At 39.1% G+C, this 18862-nt stretch overlaps 1 protein-coding gene across 8 annotated transcripts in view; it reads left to right on the forward strand.

Annotated features, from left to right (window-relative positions):
* Nucleotides 1-18862, forward strand: part of dnajc13 (dnaJ homolog subfamily C member 13) — a 151429-nt gene that overhangs the window by 11457 nt on the left and 121110 nt on the right. For 4 of the 8 annotated variants that reach the window (XR_015752825.1, XM_043719451.2, XM_043719453.2 and 1 more), the window contains exons 1-2: nucleotides 14391-14409; nucleotides 14959-15037. Coding sequence is in view for 7 of the 8 variants with exons in the window: in XM_043719451.2 (XP_043575386.2) it covers nucleotides 14397-14409; nucleotides 14959-15037 (92 nt within the window). In the remaining variant the exon portion in view is untranslated. Of the gene's footprint in view, nucleotides 1-9886; nucleotides 9910-14389; nucleotides 14410-14958; nucleotides 15038-18862 lie in introns of those variants that run through there. The other 4 variants (XM_043719456.2, XM_043719454.2, XM_043719455.2 and 1 more) reach the window with 3 other exon arrangements.

Below are 18862 nucleotides of genomic sequence, written 5' to 3' on the forward strand. Positions count from 1 at the left end.
AGTCCCAGCTGCTGCTGAGTTGTTAAAACACATCTGAATGGATTATTTTTAAAACACCTTTTCAAAAAAAGGATGAAAACATAGTAGAAACTATTTTCTACAACATTGATTTAATTTTGAGCCTGGGATTGTGTATGAGGGACATAAATTCAATTTGTGGGTGACTAAATTTGGAAAAGTAGTAAACAATGGATAGCAGCACATCTTTAGGAAGGCATAATGGAATTGGTGAAAGGATGGGTAAATGCTGAAAGCAATATTATGTAAAGATGTGAAGTGATTCATTTTGCAAGGAAGCCTGCAGAGAGGTGGCAAAAATGAAATGGCCTAATCTTTCAGTGTAGGAACAGGCTTGAGGGGTCAGCATAAACAATTCTTTAAGGGTAGCAGGACTAGTTGCATGCCTTTTCTTTTAAACAAAATAGATGTGATCCTTGGTTTTATAAATATGCATACAGTACAAAACAAGTTTTGCTAATTCTACAATACATCACTGCTTAAAAAACTCAGCCGGTTATTTAACGTTCTAGGCACCATAGTTCAGGGAGGAACTAAATGCTTGGCAAAAGTGCAGAAGTACTGGAGAAAAAAAACTTCAGATGCGTGGAGAGCCCAGAGGAGATTGGACTTTCTTCTGTGTGTGGGTGGGGGGGGGAGGAGAGTAATAATAACTTATTTTTTTTAAGCTTTTTCTGAAGATGGCTAGAGAGAAACTTTCACTGGCAGTAACAAGAGGGTGGAGTAAAATCACTGTCAAAAGATTTAGGGAGGCAAAATAAAACTTTTCTTCTGAACTGAGTTGTTACAATCTGGAATGCAATTCCTGAGAAGAAGATGGAATCAATCGTAACCTTCAAAAGGGAATTGCTAGGGCAGTGGGAAAAGAACGAGGGAGTTGTACTAATCAGATGGTCTTTCAAGGAGCAAAGATGTGGTGAGCTGAATGGGTTCCTTCTCAGCTCTAAGGAGTACATTGTATTTCACTGTTTTGTTATAATTGATTTTGTAGTTGTTGATGTTTGAAGCAGACTGTTAGTGCATTTTTTTTTAAAGTTAATCAAATCTACTTCGGTGCACCAGGTTTTGGTGGTGCCCATAGCTGGATATATAGAAACTGATGGGTTATTGATTTTAAACTTTGTTTCCATTCAGGAATTTTGATAGTTAAGACTTGACTTGCTCGTTTGTGAATATGAAGTGTTAACCTCAATCTGACAATGGATTGCAAAAGTGAACACAACTGTCAGATAATTCTTTAATATCATAAGTAGGGTTTCACCTTTTTAGTGCTTAGTATGCTGTGTCCAAGGGGGTGAAATGTCAAAACATGCTTATTAATTTTAATCTTCAATTTTATATGAAATACTGTGTAAATTTCATCAACCGAATACTACCAATCTGTCTTGTGCTGAGAATTCTTTTTGTCCTTTGAATTTGAGAAATTCTTGTCGTCAAAATGGTTCAAAATAAGTTTAGATTGAAGCTGATATGATGCTTCCTAAAGTTATCTGGAAAATTTCATTTTGATTATTATAACTGGAGATATGCTAGTGTTGATGTCCTGTGTCCAGTGATTTTGTAATTTTGCTCATCTATTTGTATAACTTATGGTTTGTTCAATCTAGTCAGATTCTGTTAAGTGCAAAGCATTGATTATAATTGTGTTACTTCTGTGTAATGTTGATATCTTGTTCAAACAGGACAAATACTCATTTAATACCTCAGCCATGTTGTTTTAATCCACCAGTTGATCATCTTATTGGTCCCTGCTCACCCTTACCGTTGATTTGAATTTATTTTTGTACTATTTACCAACTCCTTTGGTGTTGCTCTTCTAAACAGAAGAATACAACATAGGAACAGACTCTGGCCCATTTGCCTGCATGTGGTCTGTATCTCTCTATTCCCTGCCTGTTCATGTGTCTGTCTAAATACCTCTTAAACATTGCTATTGAATTTGCTTCTATCACCTCCCTTGCAGCATATTCAAAGCACCCCACCCTCTGTCTGGGGGGAAATAAATATTGTTTTGCACATCTCCTTTGAACTTCCCCCTCTGACTCTGACTATCCACCCTATCCGTCCCCCTCATAATTTTATATACTTCTGAGGTTGGCCCTCAGCCTCTGACACTCTCATGAAAATGATTCGTGTTTGTTTCCCCACCTCTTTTAGCTCAGACACTCCAATCCAGGCAACGTTCTAATAAACATCTTTAGTGCACTCTCCAAAGCCTCCATGTCCTTCCTTTTAGTGTAATGACCAGAACTGTGCGCACTAGTCCAAATGTGACCTACATTTTTATATAACATCAACCTCACTTGCCAACTTTTATATTTAATGCATCAATCGATGAAGGCAAGCATGTGTATGCCTTCTTTATCACCTTATCCATTTGTGTTGTCACTTTCAGAAGCTGTGAACTTGCACCCTAACATTCCTCTGTATATCATCGCGTTTAAGCTTTCTGCCATTTACTGTATACTTTCCTCTTGTATTTGACCTCCCAAAATACATCAATTCACACTTGTCTAGATTAAATTCCATCTGCCATTTCTCTGCCCAGCTTTTCATCCTGCTATATCCTTTAACAACTTTCCACGCTAGCTACAAATCTGTCCCTAGGAATCACCTCCAATAATTTCCCTACCACTGACATAAGGCTCCCTGGCCTAGAATTTTGTGGATTATCCTTGTTGCCCTCCTAAAGAAAGGAACAACATTGGCTGTTCTCCAGGCTTCTGGGATCTTGTCTATGGCTAAGGAGGATACAAAGATCTCTTGTCAAGGCTCCAACAATCTCCTCCCTTGCCTCCCTCCGTATCCTGGGATCAGTCCCATCAGACCCTGGGGAGTTATCTACTTTGTTTTTCAAGGCACCTAACCTTTAATATTGATATGCCTTAGAATATCAACATATCCCTCCCTAATTTTACTGTCATTTATGTCCTTCTGCTTGGTGAATAGCAATGCAAAATACTCATTAAGGGCCTCACCCATTTTCTCTGGCTCCATGCATAAATTCTGTCCTTTGTCCTCAAGTGGACCTACTGTTTCCATAGCTACCCTCTTTGCTCCGAATATACATTAAAAATGCCTTGGGATTCTCCTTAATCCCAAGTGTCCTTGGTTGTTCTTTCCTGTTTCCTTTATATTCCACAAGGGCCTTGTCTGATTTTCATTTTCAGTTTCAGGAAACTTGAATATACTGCCTTTTTCATTTTTTGTCGAAGTTTTCAATATCTCATCGTCAAGGGTTTCCTAATCTTACCATCCTTTTCATTCATGCTGGTCCTGAACTCTGATCAACTGGCCTTTTAAAGGCTCCTATGTCACCCTCAAACTTCAAGCAGCTGTTTCCAATCTCTAATTTTTCCAGTTCCTGTCTAATGCTATTGTAATCAGCCTTCCCTCAGTTTAGCATTTTTACCTGAGGAATAGTCTTATCCTTATCCTTAACTATCTTAAAACTTGCATAATTATGATCACTGTTCCCACCATGCACTCGCACTGAAACTTTGGTCGCCTGGCTTGGCTTGTTCCCCAATACAGGTTTAGTACAGCCCTTTCCTATTTAGACAACCTAGTATTATGTTCCCACTTTCTCTCACTTGCTTAACCCCCTCCCTATCCCCGTTATTTTCTTTTTATCCCATTCTCCTAGGTTATTTATATTCAGCTTGTGCTTTGCTGTTCTGTAAAGGTAATATGGGGTGGCACAGTGGCTCAGTGGTGAGCACTGCTGCCTCACAGCACCAGGGTCCCAGGTTCAATTCCAGCCTCTGGCGACTGTGCCAACTCCACACAGACATTCTTCCCGTGTCTGCGTGGGTTTCCTCCAGGTGCTCCAGTTTCCTCCTACAGTCCAAAGATGTGCAGGTTAGGTGAATCGGCAATTTAGCATAGTTCTAGGTGCATGTGGGAGATGGGTTTGGGTGGGTTACTCTTCGGAGGGTTGGTGTGAACTGGTTGGGCCGGAGGGCCTATTTCCACACTAAGTAATCTAATCTCTGCGAATAACCAGATGTACACAACAGAAATGGACCATTTGTCCCACTGAGTCTATCTCCCTGACAACTATTTGTTCTCCCTCATAGTTATCTTAGTCAGCCTGTTCAGACATGTTATGACACACCAAAACAGGTGGGACTTGAACTGAGTCTTCTGGCCAGAGGTGGGAACACTGCCATGGCGTCCCTCCTCTCATCTGCTTGTCTGATTTCCCCTTAAATGTGACTATATTATCCATTTCAATCACTTCTTGTACTGATGAATTCTAAATTCTTACTCTTTGAAGTTTGAGATTGCCTCTTGGATTTCTTTGTGACTCTGATATCTATATACTCTAGTTATGCTCTTCCTGAAAGCAAGTATTCTCTCCCCTGCTAGTTCTTTCGTAATGTGAATAGGCATGCATATTTAGTATCATTCTAGTAAATCTTCTGTCTTCACCAGCGCCTCCATATCCTCCACAATATAGCCACCAGACTGGCACAATGTATTTGTGTGGTCTAATCAATGTTCAGGGCAATCTTAGCAAAACTGTCTTGCTTTTCATTTCTATTTTTATTCCTTCAGAAATAAAGCCCAATGATGGATTATTTTTTTTTATGGCTATACTAACCTGTAGTGTAACTTTGTTTGTTCTGGACTCCACCTAAACTTGCACCTTCAAGTAAGAAGGCATTTCCTTATTCTTTTATCAAAACTTTACAATCGCATTTGTGTTGAATTTCACTTGCCTATTATTTGCTCGTTCTAAGTTTGTTCATAATTTGTTATAGTACTCCCTCAGTATTGGTGTCACACGCAATTGCTTAATTTGTGGATTTGATTCAGTGAAAATTGTCAATGTAAATTGTAAATAGTGGTGCCAATACTAATTCTTGTGGAGCATCAGGTCCAATCATCTGTCACTCTGAATCCAAAGATGTTCAGGTCCAGTGAATTGTCCATACTAAACTGCCCATCCTGTCAGGTGCATTAGTTGAGAGGTAAATGTAGGGTAGGGGAATGGGTCTGGGTGGGTTACTGTTCGGAGGGTCAGTGCGGCCTTGTTGGCCCGAAGGGCCTGCTTCCATACTGTAGGGACTCTAAACTTTAAAAAAAAAATTACTCTTTATTCCCACCATCAAGCTTGTCTTGAAGTCTTGTGGGCATTTAGAATAAGGCAATAAATGTTCACCCAGCTGGTGTCGCACACATCCAATGAATTAAAAAAAAATCAAATGGCAATCCATTCTGGAATTTGTCCACTGAATTTACATGTTCTGAAATTATTCATTTGTCTATTATGGGGCATTTTATTGAAGGCCTTTGTGAAATCCCAGAGAAATCACATAATCTGGATTAACATTGTCAAACGTCGAATGAGTTAGTTCAGCAAGACTTTCCCTTTTGAAATCCATGCTGATTATACTGTATCCTTATTCTTTCCCCTTCTTAAATTTCAATGTCTGAAATTATCTGTGAAGCACATTCAACTTCTTATTTCATTCTCCAGAACCACATCCAGTGCTTCATTGTGCTGGAAAATTCCCAATACGCATTTTCAAAAAAAACTTTCCTTCCACCCTCTTTCTATTGTCACTTGATATTAAAGATGATCAAAGATAGTTTTAATCACCACCCTACTTTGTCACATCTTTTGAAATATGCTTGCAGATTTGCTCTTACAACTCAGACCAACCTAGAAAAGTATCTTAATTTTTGCAGTAGTATTGCTCCATTCCTTTCTTCACCTGCCTTCCTGCCTTTTTTTGGCCATGGTCCCTTTTCAGATGATAGATTTTTCTCATGAATTGTTCCTATTACTAACATATTAAAAGAGAGAACTAGGAATGGACCAACCAGTATCCTGCACTAACACCAAGACGTACCCATGAGACATAGAATCTTGTGGGATATGTGAAAAAGATTGTTTTGAGGGACAAAAACCATAGATGTAAGTTTGCTTGCTGAGCTGGAAGGTTCAATTTCAGATGTTTCATCACCATACTCGGTAACATCATCAATGAGCCTCTGGTGAAGCTCTGGTGTTATGTCCCATTTTGAGAAAATAACTGGAAATGACATCAACACCCAAAGAAATCTAAACACAGAAAATGGGACATACCACCTGTGCTTCACCGGAGGCTCACTGATGTTACCTAGTATGGTTTCAGATGTTTTGTCACTAAACCTTCCAGCTCAGCGAGCAAATCTACATTCCAGGGCCTCCACCTGAGGTACAAATCCTTTCAAAACTTGCTAGACACCATGTGCCAAATTAGGAAACTTCCTGTAGGAAATTTCACTTTTACCCTGAAAGTGATCAAACAAGTTCTGGAGGACCCAGTTCTTTCAGGGGGACATTTAACTGCTTAAAGTGGATGCAACACTCACTACATGTGCTGGAATTTTGTTCTGAGAGAAAGAGTCTGAAAAATGATTAGTCCTGATGACTAAATTCTATGTTTACTGAATCTCCTATCCACACAGACTTGATCTAATCCTTTTTAAGTATTTTAAAATTGAATATAATGAATGAAACCTCTTCCGTTTTCTTTGTAGTAAATGGCAGTCTTTAAATTGAGTTACTCACACTTCTCTGAAACTTCGAGAGCCTCTGACACCCATCATATGAGAGTCAAAACTGAGTGTATTCTTTTGTATTTAACCAAACCGACAATAAAACCTAGTGTTTTTGCTTACAGTTCATGAACCTTTAGAGCTTTGTGTACTAAAACCTGGGTTAATTAAATAATGAATTGCCAAGCATTTCTCCAGTGTTTCCAAACCTCCCTTTTTAATATAGTTTTCTCATCCAAGTTTGTTAACATATATGTATCTTTGAAGCAGCAAATTTGTACACATGGTTCCTTAGGGGTCTTTATTCAGGTTATTAATAAAGATAAATAATAATCTGAACACTGAATCCTGAGTGATTCCATTGCTAACTCTTCCCAAGGAGAGTGGCCATTGTTAGTGACTATCTTTTCTCCATAAGCACAGATCAAATGTTTTTTGTCCAGCCAAAATTTCCCTCACCATGGCATAATGTTGGGGAGCACTCAACAAGTCAGTCAGCTGCTGTAGTGAGGGAAAAGGTACTGCTTATTGTGTTTACATTTCCTCAAAATCTGTCCACTGATCCTACTGGAATCAAACTTTAATAACCAGTCTAATGGGCATGTTAAAAGGGCCATTGAAAGACAAAATGTGCAATTTTGATTACTCCATATTTGCTATCAGAGTAGCTCAATCAAATTGAATTATGTAGGTGAGGTTTTAACCAAAAGCGCAATAAAAGTATGTTATTTGCTTGACAGTTGAAACAAAATTGAAATCCTGTACACACTCAGCTTGTTCGCCATTTTTTAAAGAAAACTTGACTGTATTTTCAGGACAAATGTCTTTATCAAACATTGATTTGTATTGTTTTCAGAGATTCTGAACATTTGCACTAGCTTCTGATAAAGCATAATCTTTTCAATAAAGTAATATCAAGATTCTCTATTTATTCTTTGTTCTCAAAGTGACCATTCGGTTTATTTCAAATATCCCTTCTAATTTACATTGGTTAAACTAATGACCCTGTAAGAGTTTAGTTTTGATCGCTTTCCCTTTTTTTAAACTATTGGTACCACTCAGCTTCAGTTGGTGGGATCTGATTCCTCGATGTGTAGTAAAGTATGATGAGCACGAGGGCATTCCTGGACTTTTTTGAGCTGTTCTGTCACCTTTTTGTTTTCAATTCAGTGTGATCACTGTGTGGAGTGTATTAGAATTTGAATTGCTCAGCTAAATACACAATACTTTTTGGTAGCTTCTAACCAAAGTTTAAATATCTCATGTGCATCAGAGCACAAATCACATGATTTATGTCTCAATAACAAAGTATTGGTGATACTTAATTGCTATTTCATATCACAAAGATATCGAAGTTTTGTGATCTTCATGCAGTACCATCTGAGATGAGACGATTGCTCACAGAGCTTGGAAATAGACCCTTTGGTCCAACCAGGCCATGTCAAGCATAATCCCAAATTAAACTAGTTCCACCTGCCTGCTCCTGGTCCCTATTCCTTTAAACCTTTCCTATTTATGTACTTATTATGCAGTATGAATGTGGCTTGCCTTGTAACTCAGTGGCCAGGATCACATGAATATTTTTCTAATCTGCTTGTCTGAAGGGAAGCAATGATGAAACATGCACAATCTTATTTTAGTCTTCTGGGCACTTCTTTCAAGTCCTCTTAATTTAGATGTGGTTTATTGCATGCTTTTTTGACATCTGCACCCAGGCTTTGGAGGACCCTGTTCCTGTTTTAAATATTCTGGTGTTTCATAAGAGCCATGTGAATACAACTCCTTCCCTTTATAATGCAAGACCTTGTTCTGATGTTGCAATTTGCTTTGCAGCTAGTAGAGGAAAATATATCTTTATTGTTAAAAGGTATCTTTTGTTTAAAAAAAAAATCCAGTAGTTCTAAGAAAGCTGTGTTCTGCTTATCGGAGACTTTGGTGCAAGGGCAGATTGGCTTGTGTTGCAATAACTGTCCTGGACTTTGTGCTGGAAAGTTATACAGATTGGTGTCAGTTAGTTTTCTATGCTACTTACTCTATCAATCTGTTATATCACTGTTTCACTTAAACATTCCTTCAAAACATTTGAGTAGCATACTGACCTTAAAGCTTTTGTCTACGGAACACTAGAATTGTCATTTAAAACTGTTCAGTGTATGTTGAAGTTGAGACATAATGTTGGTCACTGCTTAATAAGGCAGGATTGCAATAATGTGTTCGGGAAACTTATTCACCAAGTTCTTTGCTTTTTTGCTGCTGGTGGAATCAAACACATAATGTGCTTTTCCGAGGTGTTTGTGGTTACCCAATTTAATGTTGTCCAGTACAATTAAAACTTTTTCTCTTGTCTTTGCTGTGTTTGAATCATCTTTGTTTTAAGCAATAGCTGTTTTGATAAGCAGCTGTATATACAATCCTTCCAAACTCTCTCTCAATCCGTAAATTAATCTTTGTAGAAACATAACATCTCTTCCCAACAGACAACATTTTAATATTCAAAATAATTGTTCTTAACACTTAAATTGTCATTGTATTTTTGTCTCTGCTTATTTTATTCATGTTTGGGCCGACTTGTGAATTACTTGGAAAGCCTCTTTTCTTGAGGGGTTTTAGGAAATACAAGCTTGGGAAACCAGTCAAACACTTGATTAAAATGTCATGAAATATCCAATCACAAACAAGCCAGCGCAAGCCACTAGACTGTGGTGCTAGTTGCCTTTTTCAGTCTAATATAACTTTACAGTATATTGCAGCAGTTATCTGCCGGTACTGTCAGGGAGTGTCTGTTAGCTAGATGGCTGGTTTGTAATGTAGTGATACCAACAATGGTGTTCAATTTCTGCACTGAGGTTACCACGAAGGACTCTTGGACTCTTCTCCTCAACCTCTCCCCTCGGGTGTGGTGATCCTCTTGTTTAAACTGTCAGAGTTGTCTGTCTCTCCTTTTTTCTCTTTCACAACTTTACCCTTTACTGCTGTTGTCATTTATCGTGTTTTGTTTAAATACGTTTTTTTGTTTTACTGTGAGCAGGCTTTAAAGATCTCCTAGATTGCTTTGCTCCAAGCTATCAATCCTGCTATAAGTAGCAACCTTCAGAACCACTGACATCCTAAAAGGCTTTAAGATCAATGATGAACTTTTGAGATATAATTGCTATTGTAATATAGGGATACGATTCAGGAGACGAAGTGCAGTAATCTCTCTGGCATCTAGCAGGCAGGAAGAATGGTGCTGCTCATTTCGTGAATCTGCCAATTGCATGAGAAATACTTGTGGTGGCTGGGAGCAGCTACAAAGATACTGAGAGAAGAAATAGAGGCCTTCGAAGTTAATTTCAAAAGGTGAGAACTGAAGCTGTCTAGTTTTGGCAGATGTTTGAAATTAGCTAAAATGAAATAATTTATTGAAAGTTAGCAACCAACCTTCAAAGGAAGGTTGTTGAATTTTGAGGTAGCACATGAGAAGTGGGGGCAGTGCATTGGATGCTCCATTTTGACGTAAAAAATGGAAATACCCCATGGCCACTTTTATTCACATGTGGAACATGGGCTTTGCTGGATAGCCAGCATTTATTGCCTGTCCCTCGTTGCCCTTGAGAAGGTGGTGAGCTGCCAGATTGAACCACTGCAGCTCATGTGCTGTGGGTAAATCCCATTAGGAAGGGAATTCTGGGATTTTGACCCAGTGACAGTGAAGGAACAGCAAGATATTTCCAAGTCATGCTTTGAAGGCAACTTGCAAGTGGTGTTCCCATTGAGCTGCTGCTCCTGCCCTCCTCCTAGTTGAGTGGTTGTGGGTTTGGAAGATGCTTGTTTGGGGTCTTTGAATTTCTGCAGTGCATCTTGAATGTGGTGCTCACTGTTACTGAGCATCTGTGGTGGAGGGAGTGGATGCTTGTGCATGTGGGACATATAAAGAAGGCTGTTTTGTCCTGGATGGTGTCATTTGTCTTGTGTTATTGGAGCTGCACTCATCCATTAAACTCCTGACTTGACTTGTAGATGGTGCATTGGCTTTGGGGAATCAGGAGATAAGTTAGTTGCTGCAGTATTCCTGGCCCCTGATCTTATCTTGTAGCCAATGTTTTTATATGGCTAGTCCAATTTATGGTTAATAGTCACCCTCCAGGATAGTAAAGCGAGGGATTCAGTGGTTGAAATTTCAGTGGGGGAGCATTTTTGGAACAATGATCATGATACTGTAATTTTTAACATAGTTATGGATAAGGGGAAGTCTGGTCCTTCGGTGAAAATGCTAACTTGAATAGCTAATTATAACTTTATAGGCAGGACCTGGAGATATTAGATTGGGAGCAGCTGGTTGAAGGTATATGCACATTGACGTGGCAATCTTTTAAAGGCCATTTGATAGTTCAGGACTAGCATTTTCCTGTCTGCATGAAAGATAAGGATGACAAGATTTGGGAACCTTGGATAATGAGATATTGAAAACATTGTCAAAAAGGATAAGAAAGCACATGCAAGGTTTTGAAAACTGAAATCAAACCAACCCCTTGAATGAAAAGCAAATAGGAAAGTCCTTAATCAAGGAATTGAGAGAGCTAAAAGAGGCAATTAAGTATCCTTGGCAAGTAGGATTAAGAAGAATCCCAAGGCATTTTAGGTAGGTTCACTCAAGGACAAAGGAGGGAATTTATACATGGAGCTAGAGGAAGTGGATGAAGTACTTAATGATTTTGCATTGGAATTCACAAAGGAGAGGACATGGATGATTTTGGAGGGGTATGTTATTAGCTAGGAAGAGTTGGTGTTGGGTGTCTTGAAAACTATTGTGGTAGTTAGGTTCCCAGGGCCTGCTGGGATATTTGAGTAAATGAGGGAGGAAAGGGAGGAGATTGCTGGGCTCTTGACAGAAATCTTTGCCTCTTTTAGCCACAAGTGGGGATCCAGAAGACTGGAGAATAGCCAATGTACCTTTTTTTCTGAGAAGGGAAACAAAGCAAATCCAGGAAATTATATACTGGTGAGCCTTTCATCAGTGGTGGGGAAATTATTGGAGCAGATTCTTCAGGACAGGATGTGTGGAAAAGAATAGCATTATTAGAGATGGCCAGCTTGGTTGTGTGCAGTGGAGATCTTGTCTCTCAAGGGAGAGGCTGAGGCTGTTTTCCCTGCAGCGTCAGAGGCTGAGGGGTGACCTTAGAGGTTTACAAAATTGAGGGGCACGGATAGGATAAATAGGCAAAGTCTTTTCCCTGGGGTCGGGGAGTCCAGAACTAGAGGGCATAGGTTTAGGGTGAGAGGGGGAAGATGTAAAAGAGACCTAAGGGCACTTTTTCACGCAGAGGGTGGTACATTTATGGAATGAGCTGCCAGAGGATGTGGTGGAGGCTGATACAATTGCAACATTTAAGAGGCATTTGGATGGGTATATGAATAAGAAGGGTTTGGAGGGATATGGGCCGGGTGCTGGCAGGTGGGATTAGATTGGGTTGGGATATCTGGTCGGCATGGACGGGTTGGACCGAAGGGTCTGTTTCCATGCTGTACATCTATAAGACTATGACTCTAAATGAGTTTTTTGAGGAAATTACTAAAATGATTGAGAGTAAGGAGTGTGTTGTCTAAGTGGTCTTTATTAAAGCATTTGACAAGGTTGATCCAGAGTGAGTTGGTAAGTTGGATACAAATTAACTTGATTATAGAGCACAGGGTAGTTATGGAGGATTGTTTTTCTGTTTGGAGGTCTGTGACCAGTGATGTTCTGCAAGGATAACTGCTGGGATCCTTATTTGTAATTTGTATAAATTATTGGATGAAAATGTTGGTGGTCTGATGAGTAAATCTGTAGATGATGCAAAATTGTTGGAGTTGTGGAGACTGTGGAGTGTTGTCGAAGGATACAGATCAGTTGGGTGGAGAAATGGCAGATGGAGTTTAATCCAGACAAGTTTGAGGGGATGTAATTTGGAAGGTGAAGTGCAAGAGGAAAGTATACAGTAAACAGTAAGACTGTTAGCATTGATATGTGGAGGGGATGTTGGAGTGCAAGTTCTTATCCTCTTGTTGCTACTTGCAGGGAGCTAAGGTGGTAAAGAAGGCATATAGCATGCTTGCCTTCATCGGTTAGGATGTTAAAAATAAAAGTTGGCAAGTCTTGTTGAAGCTGAAACTTTAGTCAGGCCATATTGAAGTATTGTGTACTGTTCTGTTTATGGCACTATTGGAAAGATGGGGAGGTTTTGGAGCGGGTGCAAAGTAGGTTAACCAGGATGGTGTTTGGATTTAATGCATTAGCTGAGAGGTTAACCAAACTTTGTTTTCGCTAGAATTTGGAGGCTAAGTTTTGACCCAGGTAGAGGTATATAAAATTAAGAACGGCATAGATAGGTGGGTAGTCGGAGTCTTTTACCCAGAGTAGAAATGTCAAATACTTGAGGGCATAGGTTTAAGGTGAGAGGGAGAAAGTTTTTAGATGTGTGAGGCAAGTGATTTTTTTTTAAATACAGAAGGCAGTGGTGCCTGGGAGGGGAGTTGGTGCTGGCAAATAGGTGGTAGGAGCAGGTAAAATAGCAATGTTTGAGGTATTTAGACAGTCACCTGAACAGGCAGAGAATAGAGGAATACTGTCCATGTGCAGGCAAGTAGGATTAGAATGGCGGCAGGGTCGGCACAGCCATGGTGGGCCAAATGGCCTGTTCCTGTGCTGTACTGTTTTGTTCTATGATTTGCATTAATAGTTAAATTGTACTCAACGATGAGAAGATATGTTTATACTCCAGAATCAACTGACTTGTGCATCCTGTTTATGTTGACCTGTTGTAGAGTGCTGACAACAAATACCGCAATGAAACAATAAAACTTGACCTAGTCATATTTGCTTGTACAATCATCAATCATACTTGGGTTTTTGTCTTAACTAGACCTAAATTTAATGAGCATCATTTACATGTTTCCCGAAGCCAGGGTCTATAAATGCTGAAGTGCTAAAATGGAAAGCGATCTTGGGGATCCTGATTTGTTCAAGTGTTCTGGAGTTTTTTTAAAATTTAATTCTAGTCTAAAATTGTGAACCCAATTGCTATTAGCTCCTACATTAATAGCTGATAGTTTCTTCAAATTTAGATTGGAATTCCTCCAGATGATTTCAGCATTTGAAAGGGGTCATTATTTGCAGATTTGTTTGGGACTGTGCGCAGAGAAATGGTGTAACGATGCAGTTACTTTCTAACTGGCGTCCACCTAACGTTCTGGACAAAATTCTCTGAAACACCAAGTCATCTGAGAGAAAATTCTTCAAGTGCAGATTAGGGCTGCCTCCCTTTTGGAATGGTGCTTATTGATGTACTGTAAATTTTGGTTGGAAGGTCTTTATCATTAATCGTCAGCAATAGTACGAAGGCTTCCTGTTTGTAAACCATGCTTCATTGTCCCTGCTGACTGATAAATGATTGAAAGAAGCGTGTGCAAAGAATAAGAATTATTATAGCAGTATGTGGGTTTGTGTGAAAATACAGCATCTTGCTTTGATAGTGCTAGCTCCTGACACTTGAGCTAACTGACAGAAAAGGCTTGGCTTCTCTTTGTCAAGATTAGAGTGGTGTTGGAAAAGCACAGCAGGTCAGGCAGCACCCGAGGAGTAGGAAAATCAACGTTTTGGGCAAAAGCCCTTTTCTTATATGTAGTCGGCAGAGAAGGCAGAAACAGTGCTTTTTAAGTATTTGAATTTGAAATGCCTGCTAGAAGAATAGCCAAAATAATTTCAAAAATATCTCTTAAAAGCAAATTGAATAATAATTTACAGCAGTAAAAACATCACTGGTCATTGGCGGAAAGTGCACATTTGGAAGAGCACTGAAGTGGGACTAATGGACATATTGGGTAACTGGTGTCTTATGCTATACGATTATCTGTGATAGATTGCATTCCCTTATTTGCAGTGGATAAGCAGTCACCCAGAAACAAATTCCCAAAAATACTTAGTTACATTTGACATTTTCTTAAATCTTTAGTAAACTCTGGACACTCTCCCTCTTCTTAGTGAGAATGGCCTCCTGCCTTTGGAAGTGTTGAATGAACCACTATCATACCAAAGGAATTCCATTGGAACATATAGAAGAACTGGGACACTTCTATCTGTTTTATTTAAGTCAATAATTTCATGTTGGCTTCGAAACAAAACCTTTCACCAACAGAAAAGCTCCTCACTAGCATATATACAACATTAAACTCCTGTGGTATTTAGGTGACAGATCACTTTGCATACAGTTTCCCTTAGAGAAGTTATTGTATATTTATACTGAATACTTTTGTCCTTTTAAGATAGTGTCATTTATTCCACCATGAGCTCTACCAGTACATTTGTAATTTATATCAGTGAACAACATGTAATATGATCAGTATTTTTCTCTCAACATTTTTATTTTTCAGGCCACATCAAAATGAATATCATCAAGGAAAACAAGGATTTGGCCTGTTTCTACACCACAAAACATTCATGGAGGGGAAAGTAAGTGTGTGCTTTGATATTGGGACTAATGGCTATTTCTGAATTGTTTGTATAAAATTCACGCAGTTTGTCTGGAGTTACTTTAAATTGCTTTGGCAGGTTTTAGTTGGATTTGAAGATTTCATGATACTTACGGAGAAGGGAGTTCAATTTATTCAATGCCTAATCATTTCCTCAGTTGTTGAAGAGGTCTAAATAAAAATCAGTTACTCTGGGCATGCAATTACTGTTACCAAGATGCAATCTTTTTGCACTTTATTCATAGTGTAAAGGGCCACTTTTTTCTTTTGAGCTATGAACTGTTTTAGAGTTTAGATTAGATTACATTACAGTGTGGAAACAGGCCCTTCGGCCCAACAAGTCCACACCGACCCGCCGAAGCGCAATCCACCCATACCCCTACATTTACCCCTTACCTAACACTGCGGGCAATTTAGCATGGCCAATTCACCTGACCTGCACATCTTTGGACTGTGGGAGGAAACCGGAGCACCCGGAGGAAACCCACACAGACACGGGGAGAATGTGCAAACTCCACACAGTCAGTCGCCTGAGGCGGGAATTGAACCCGGGTCTCTGGCGCTGTGAGGCAGCAGTGCTAACCACTGTGCCACTGTGCCGCCCATATAGTTGAAATGCAACAAGAGAGCTTTTTGTCTGTAACTAGCAGGTGCTTGGCTGGGTGACTTAGTGATTAGCACTGCTGCCTCACAACACAGGAAACCAGGTTAGATTCTACCCTCGAGCATCTGTCTGTGTGGAGTTTACATATTCTCCCCATGTCTTTGTGGGTTTTCTCCCACAGTTCAAAGATGTGTAGGTTAGGTAGATGCGTCATGCTAAGTTGCCCCATAGTGCCCAGGGATGTGCAGGCTATGTGGGTTAGCCAGGAGAAATGTAGGGTTACAGGGGTAGGATAGGGGAGTGGGTCAGGGTGGGATGCTTTTCAGAGGTCAGTGTGGACCTGATGGGCTGAATGACCTGTTTCCACACTGTAGGGATTCAATGATCAAATGGGATTGTGTGGTGTACACGTCATCTATGTAAGACTTACTGTTTGGAACAGTGGAGATAGATAATTTTGAAAGAATGGCACGAGGCAACATTGAGTTAAGATTGTGACAGCCTCCAGACAGGACTGTAACAAAATACACCTGGACCAGACAGTGCAGTGCACATTAACTTCCTGTATCTTGCAAGCAAGCATTTGAGTGAAGAAACAAAAATAAGCTGGTGCCTCTAAAGAACTCAGAATCAAACCATCATTCTGTTGACAATATTATGCTATCATTGCTGAAATTGAAAGTTTGTGAAAAATAACTCTCCATCTTTGTGTTGGTTCCCTTGTTACCTGTCAAAGTTCCAGTCTATACCAATATTCTTCAGAATTAAGTGGTTACCTATTCTGAACTCTAGCTTTATTTTACCTTTAGCAGTTTCATTGTAATCAAACCATTCTCACCAGCAATAGAGCTTAGATGGTGAAATGGGCAGATATATAATTGATACAATTTTAATGCATGCAAGTTTTGTTGTTCTCGAAATGCATCACTTCAATGTGGAAAGGCGATATAAATATTACTCAGAATTGGGATGTGGTTGATCTTAAAGAAATCTTTGAAATTTGGAACAACAGGAGGATAAGATTGTTCAGAAAGGGTATGGCGATACTTGGCTTTATAAAAGCATTGAGTGCACAAACAAGGAAGTCATACTGAACCTTTACCAATCACTCAGTTCGCCTGAGTTTCAGTATTGAAGAATATTAAGGTATTGGAAAAGGTGCAGGGGTGGTTAACGAAAATGATGCTGGTGAGTAAGGGACTTTGAGTTATAAGGGCACATTGGAGAAATTGTGATTGCTTTCCATAGATGACTAAAGATGAGGGGGAGAGGTGTAGAGGGAGTAGGGAGAGAGTTGAGTGAAATATTCAAAGCTGAGAGGATTTGACAGAACAAGCATGGTCATACTGAATCCTCTGGTACATTGGGCAAAACATGAAATCATAAATTTTTGAATTGGCAAAGGAATATAGGCAAAATTAAGCGACCATCTTTTTATCAAATATTATTGAAGTCTGGAGTGATCTACTTGAAAAAGTGGTGAAAACATACTTGCAGAAAATTTTATAGTGAAATTAAGCTGCTGTTACATTGGAAAGGCCAAATGAGCCACCATCTTAACTGTGAGACGTAAGTGCCCAAATATCACTTGGAACTAGTTCTATAGTGTTTTTCACAAAGCTGCAAACAGTTGTTTAATTGCAGGAAGTATGTATGAGACTTGTTCAAAAATGCAGTGTAAGTCATTGTTGATTGAAAAGCCACTGCATAATGGATGTACTAGTATTGCTGATGCTGTGGGAGACTGTTCAAATGTAAACATGTTGATAGATTTGCTAGAGTGCAGAAAATTTGCATTTGTGTTCAGAATTGCAGCAATTTTAAGTTGGCCAGAATGAGATTTAATTCCATGCCCACTGTACCCCCTCCACTAAAAGAAAGGAACTTGTAGCTTGACTATGCATGGTGTGCTACACAAGTGTTGTGAGTAGTGCATTTATCCTCAAGATTTCAGGTTTCGAGTCGAATTACCAAGTTTCACGTGAAACGGCTTCAAGTAACTCTGGAGATTAAAAGTCTCAGCATAAATAACAAACAATAGGACTTTGCTGCTACAAAGGTATATTTGAGGACACTCATGGTCTACAATGCTGAACTGAACCTGTCCTGGGACTTCTGCAGGTGGCATTTTGTGCAAAAAGAAAACAAGATAATTTACCTGTCAGCTAACAGATTGAATCTTATATGGGGATAACTAAATATTTTAAACATTTAGGTCATGGTGCATCACTAGGTGCTAAATGGCAAAATGCTTAAAAATCACCCTGGACAGAATGCATGTTCTCTCCCTACAGACTGTGATCAGTATCCTTTTTTTAAGTGGAAAAAGGTTGCCTTACCTTTTTGAGTGGGTGTCCTATTTAAATCATTCAGCAGCAAGATTTTGAAAACTTTAATTAAGAGTAATGTTTCACATCTGCATTTAAATTAAATGGTTACCAAATACGATGAAGTTCTTTTACAGATAGTAGTCCCTATCTCTGGTTTACAACTTCTGGTTTCCCACATGGAAGGCATGGTCCCTTGAATGGTTCAATGAGTTGAACATGAAGTGAGCATCTTGTAAAGCAAAAGATTTAGTAGGTTGAAGTTTCTTGTTCCTTGAATAATTAGGAATTTGATTCTCAGGTGAATTTTAGAAGCACGTTACATAATCTGGCTGCATAATATGTCTTAGCCCATTACGGATCAGCTTCATAGATTGTGTTGAAAGTTTAACTTTGGACTGCCTGCAAACAGCTTCTGTGTGATCATTTAAACGATGACAAAGAATGATTTGCCTCCATGTTCACAAGTTAACTTTATTTGGTTAAATAAATTTATGTCCATGTTGTGTTGAGAATTAACACCTGAAATTTACCCAATCTAGTTTAGATGTGGAAGAACATAATATACTTTTGAAAGTGGTTTGTTAGTAGCCATTCACTTCCATGAGTTTCAAACTTCCCTTTTGTCCAATCTGAGGCAGACATTTTTACAAAAATGTGCAAGTTCCCTGAATGGCTGTGAAAGTTCATATTTAAGTACTTGTCTGAGATTTGGTATTGTCAGCTCAAATGCCAAAGGTCAGATGGTTTGTGGTGGTTATTTTTAGCTTATTTCTTTAGAAGTTTTAAAATTTATTTATTGAAATTTCACTGATACTGGGTATGACTATCTATTCTTCAGGAATCTCCAAATTTTCATTGATTCCTTGATTGG

The sequence above is a fragment of the Chiloscyllium plagiosum genome, unplaced genomic scaffold, assembly GCF_037043375.1.
Source record: "Chiloscyllium plagiosum isolate Xiang-an unplaced genomic scaffold, Cpla_swu_hap1 HiC_scaffold_34, whole genome shotgun sequence".
Lineage (NCBI taxonomy): Eukaryota > Metazoa > Chordata > Chondrichthyes > Orectolobiformes > Hemiscylliidae > Chiloscyllium > Chiloscyllium plagiosum.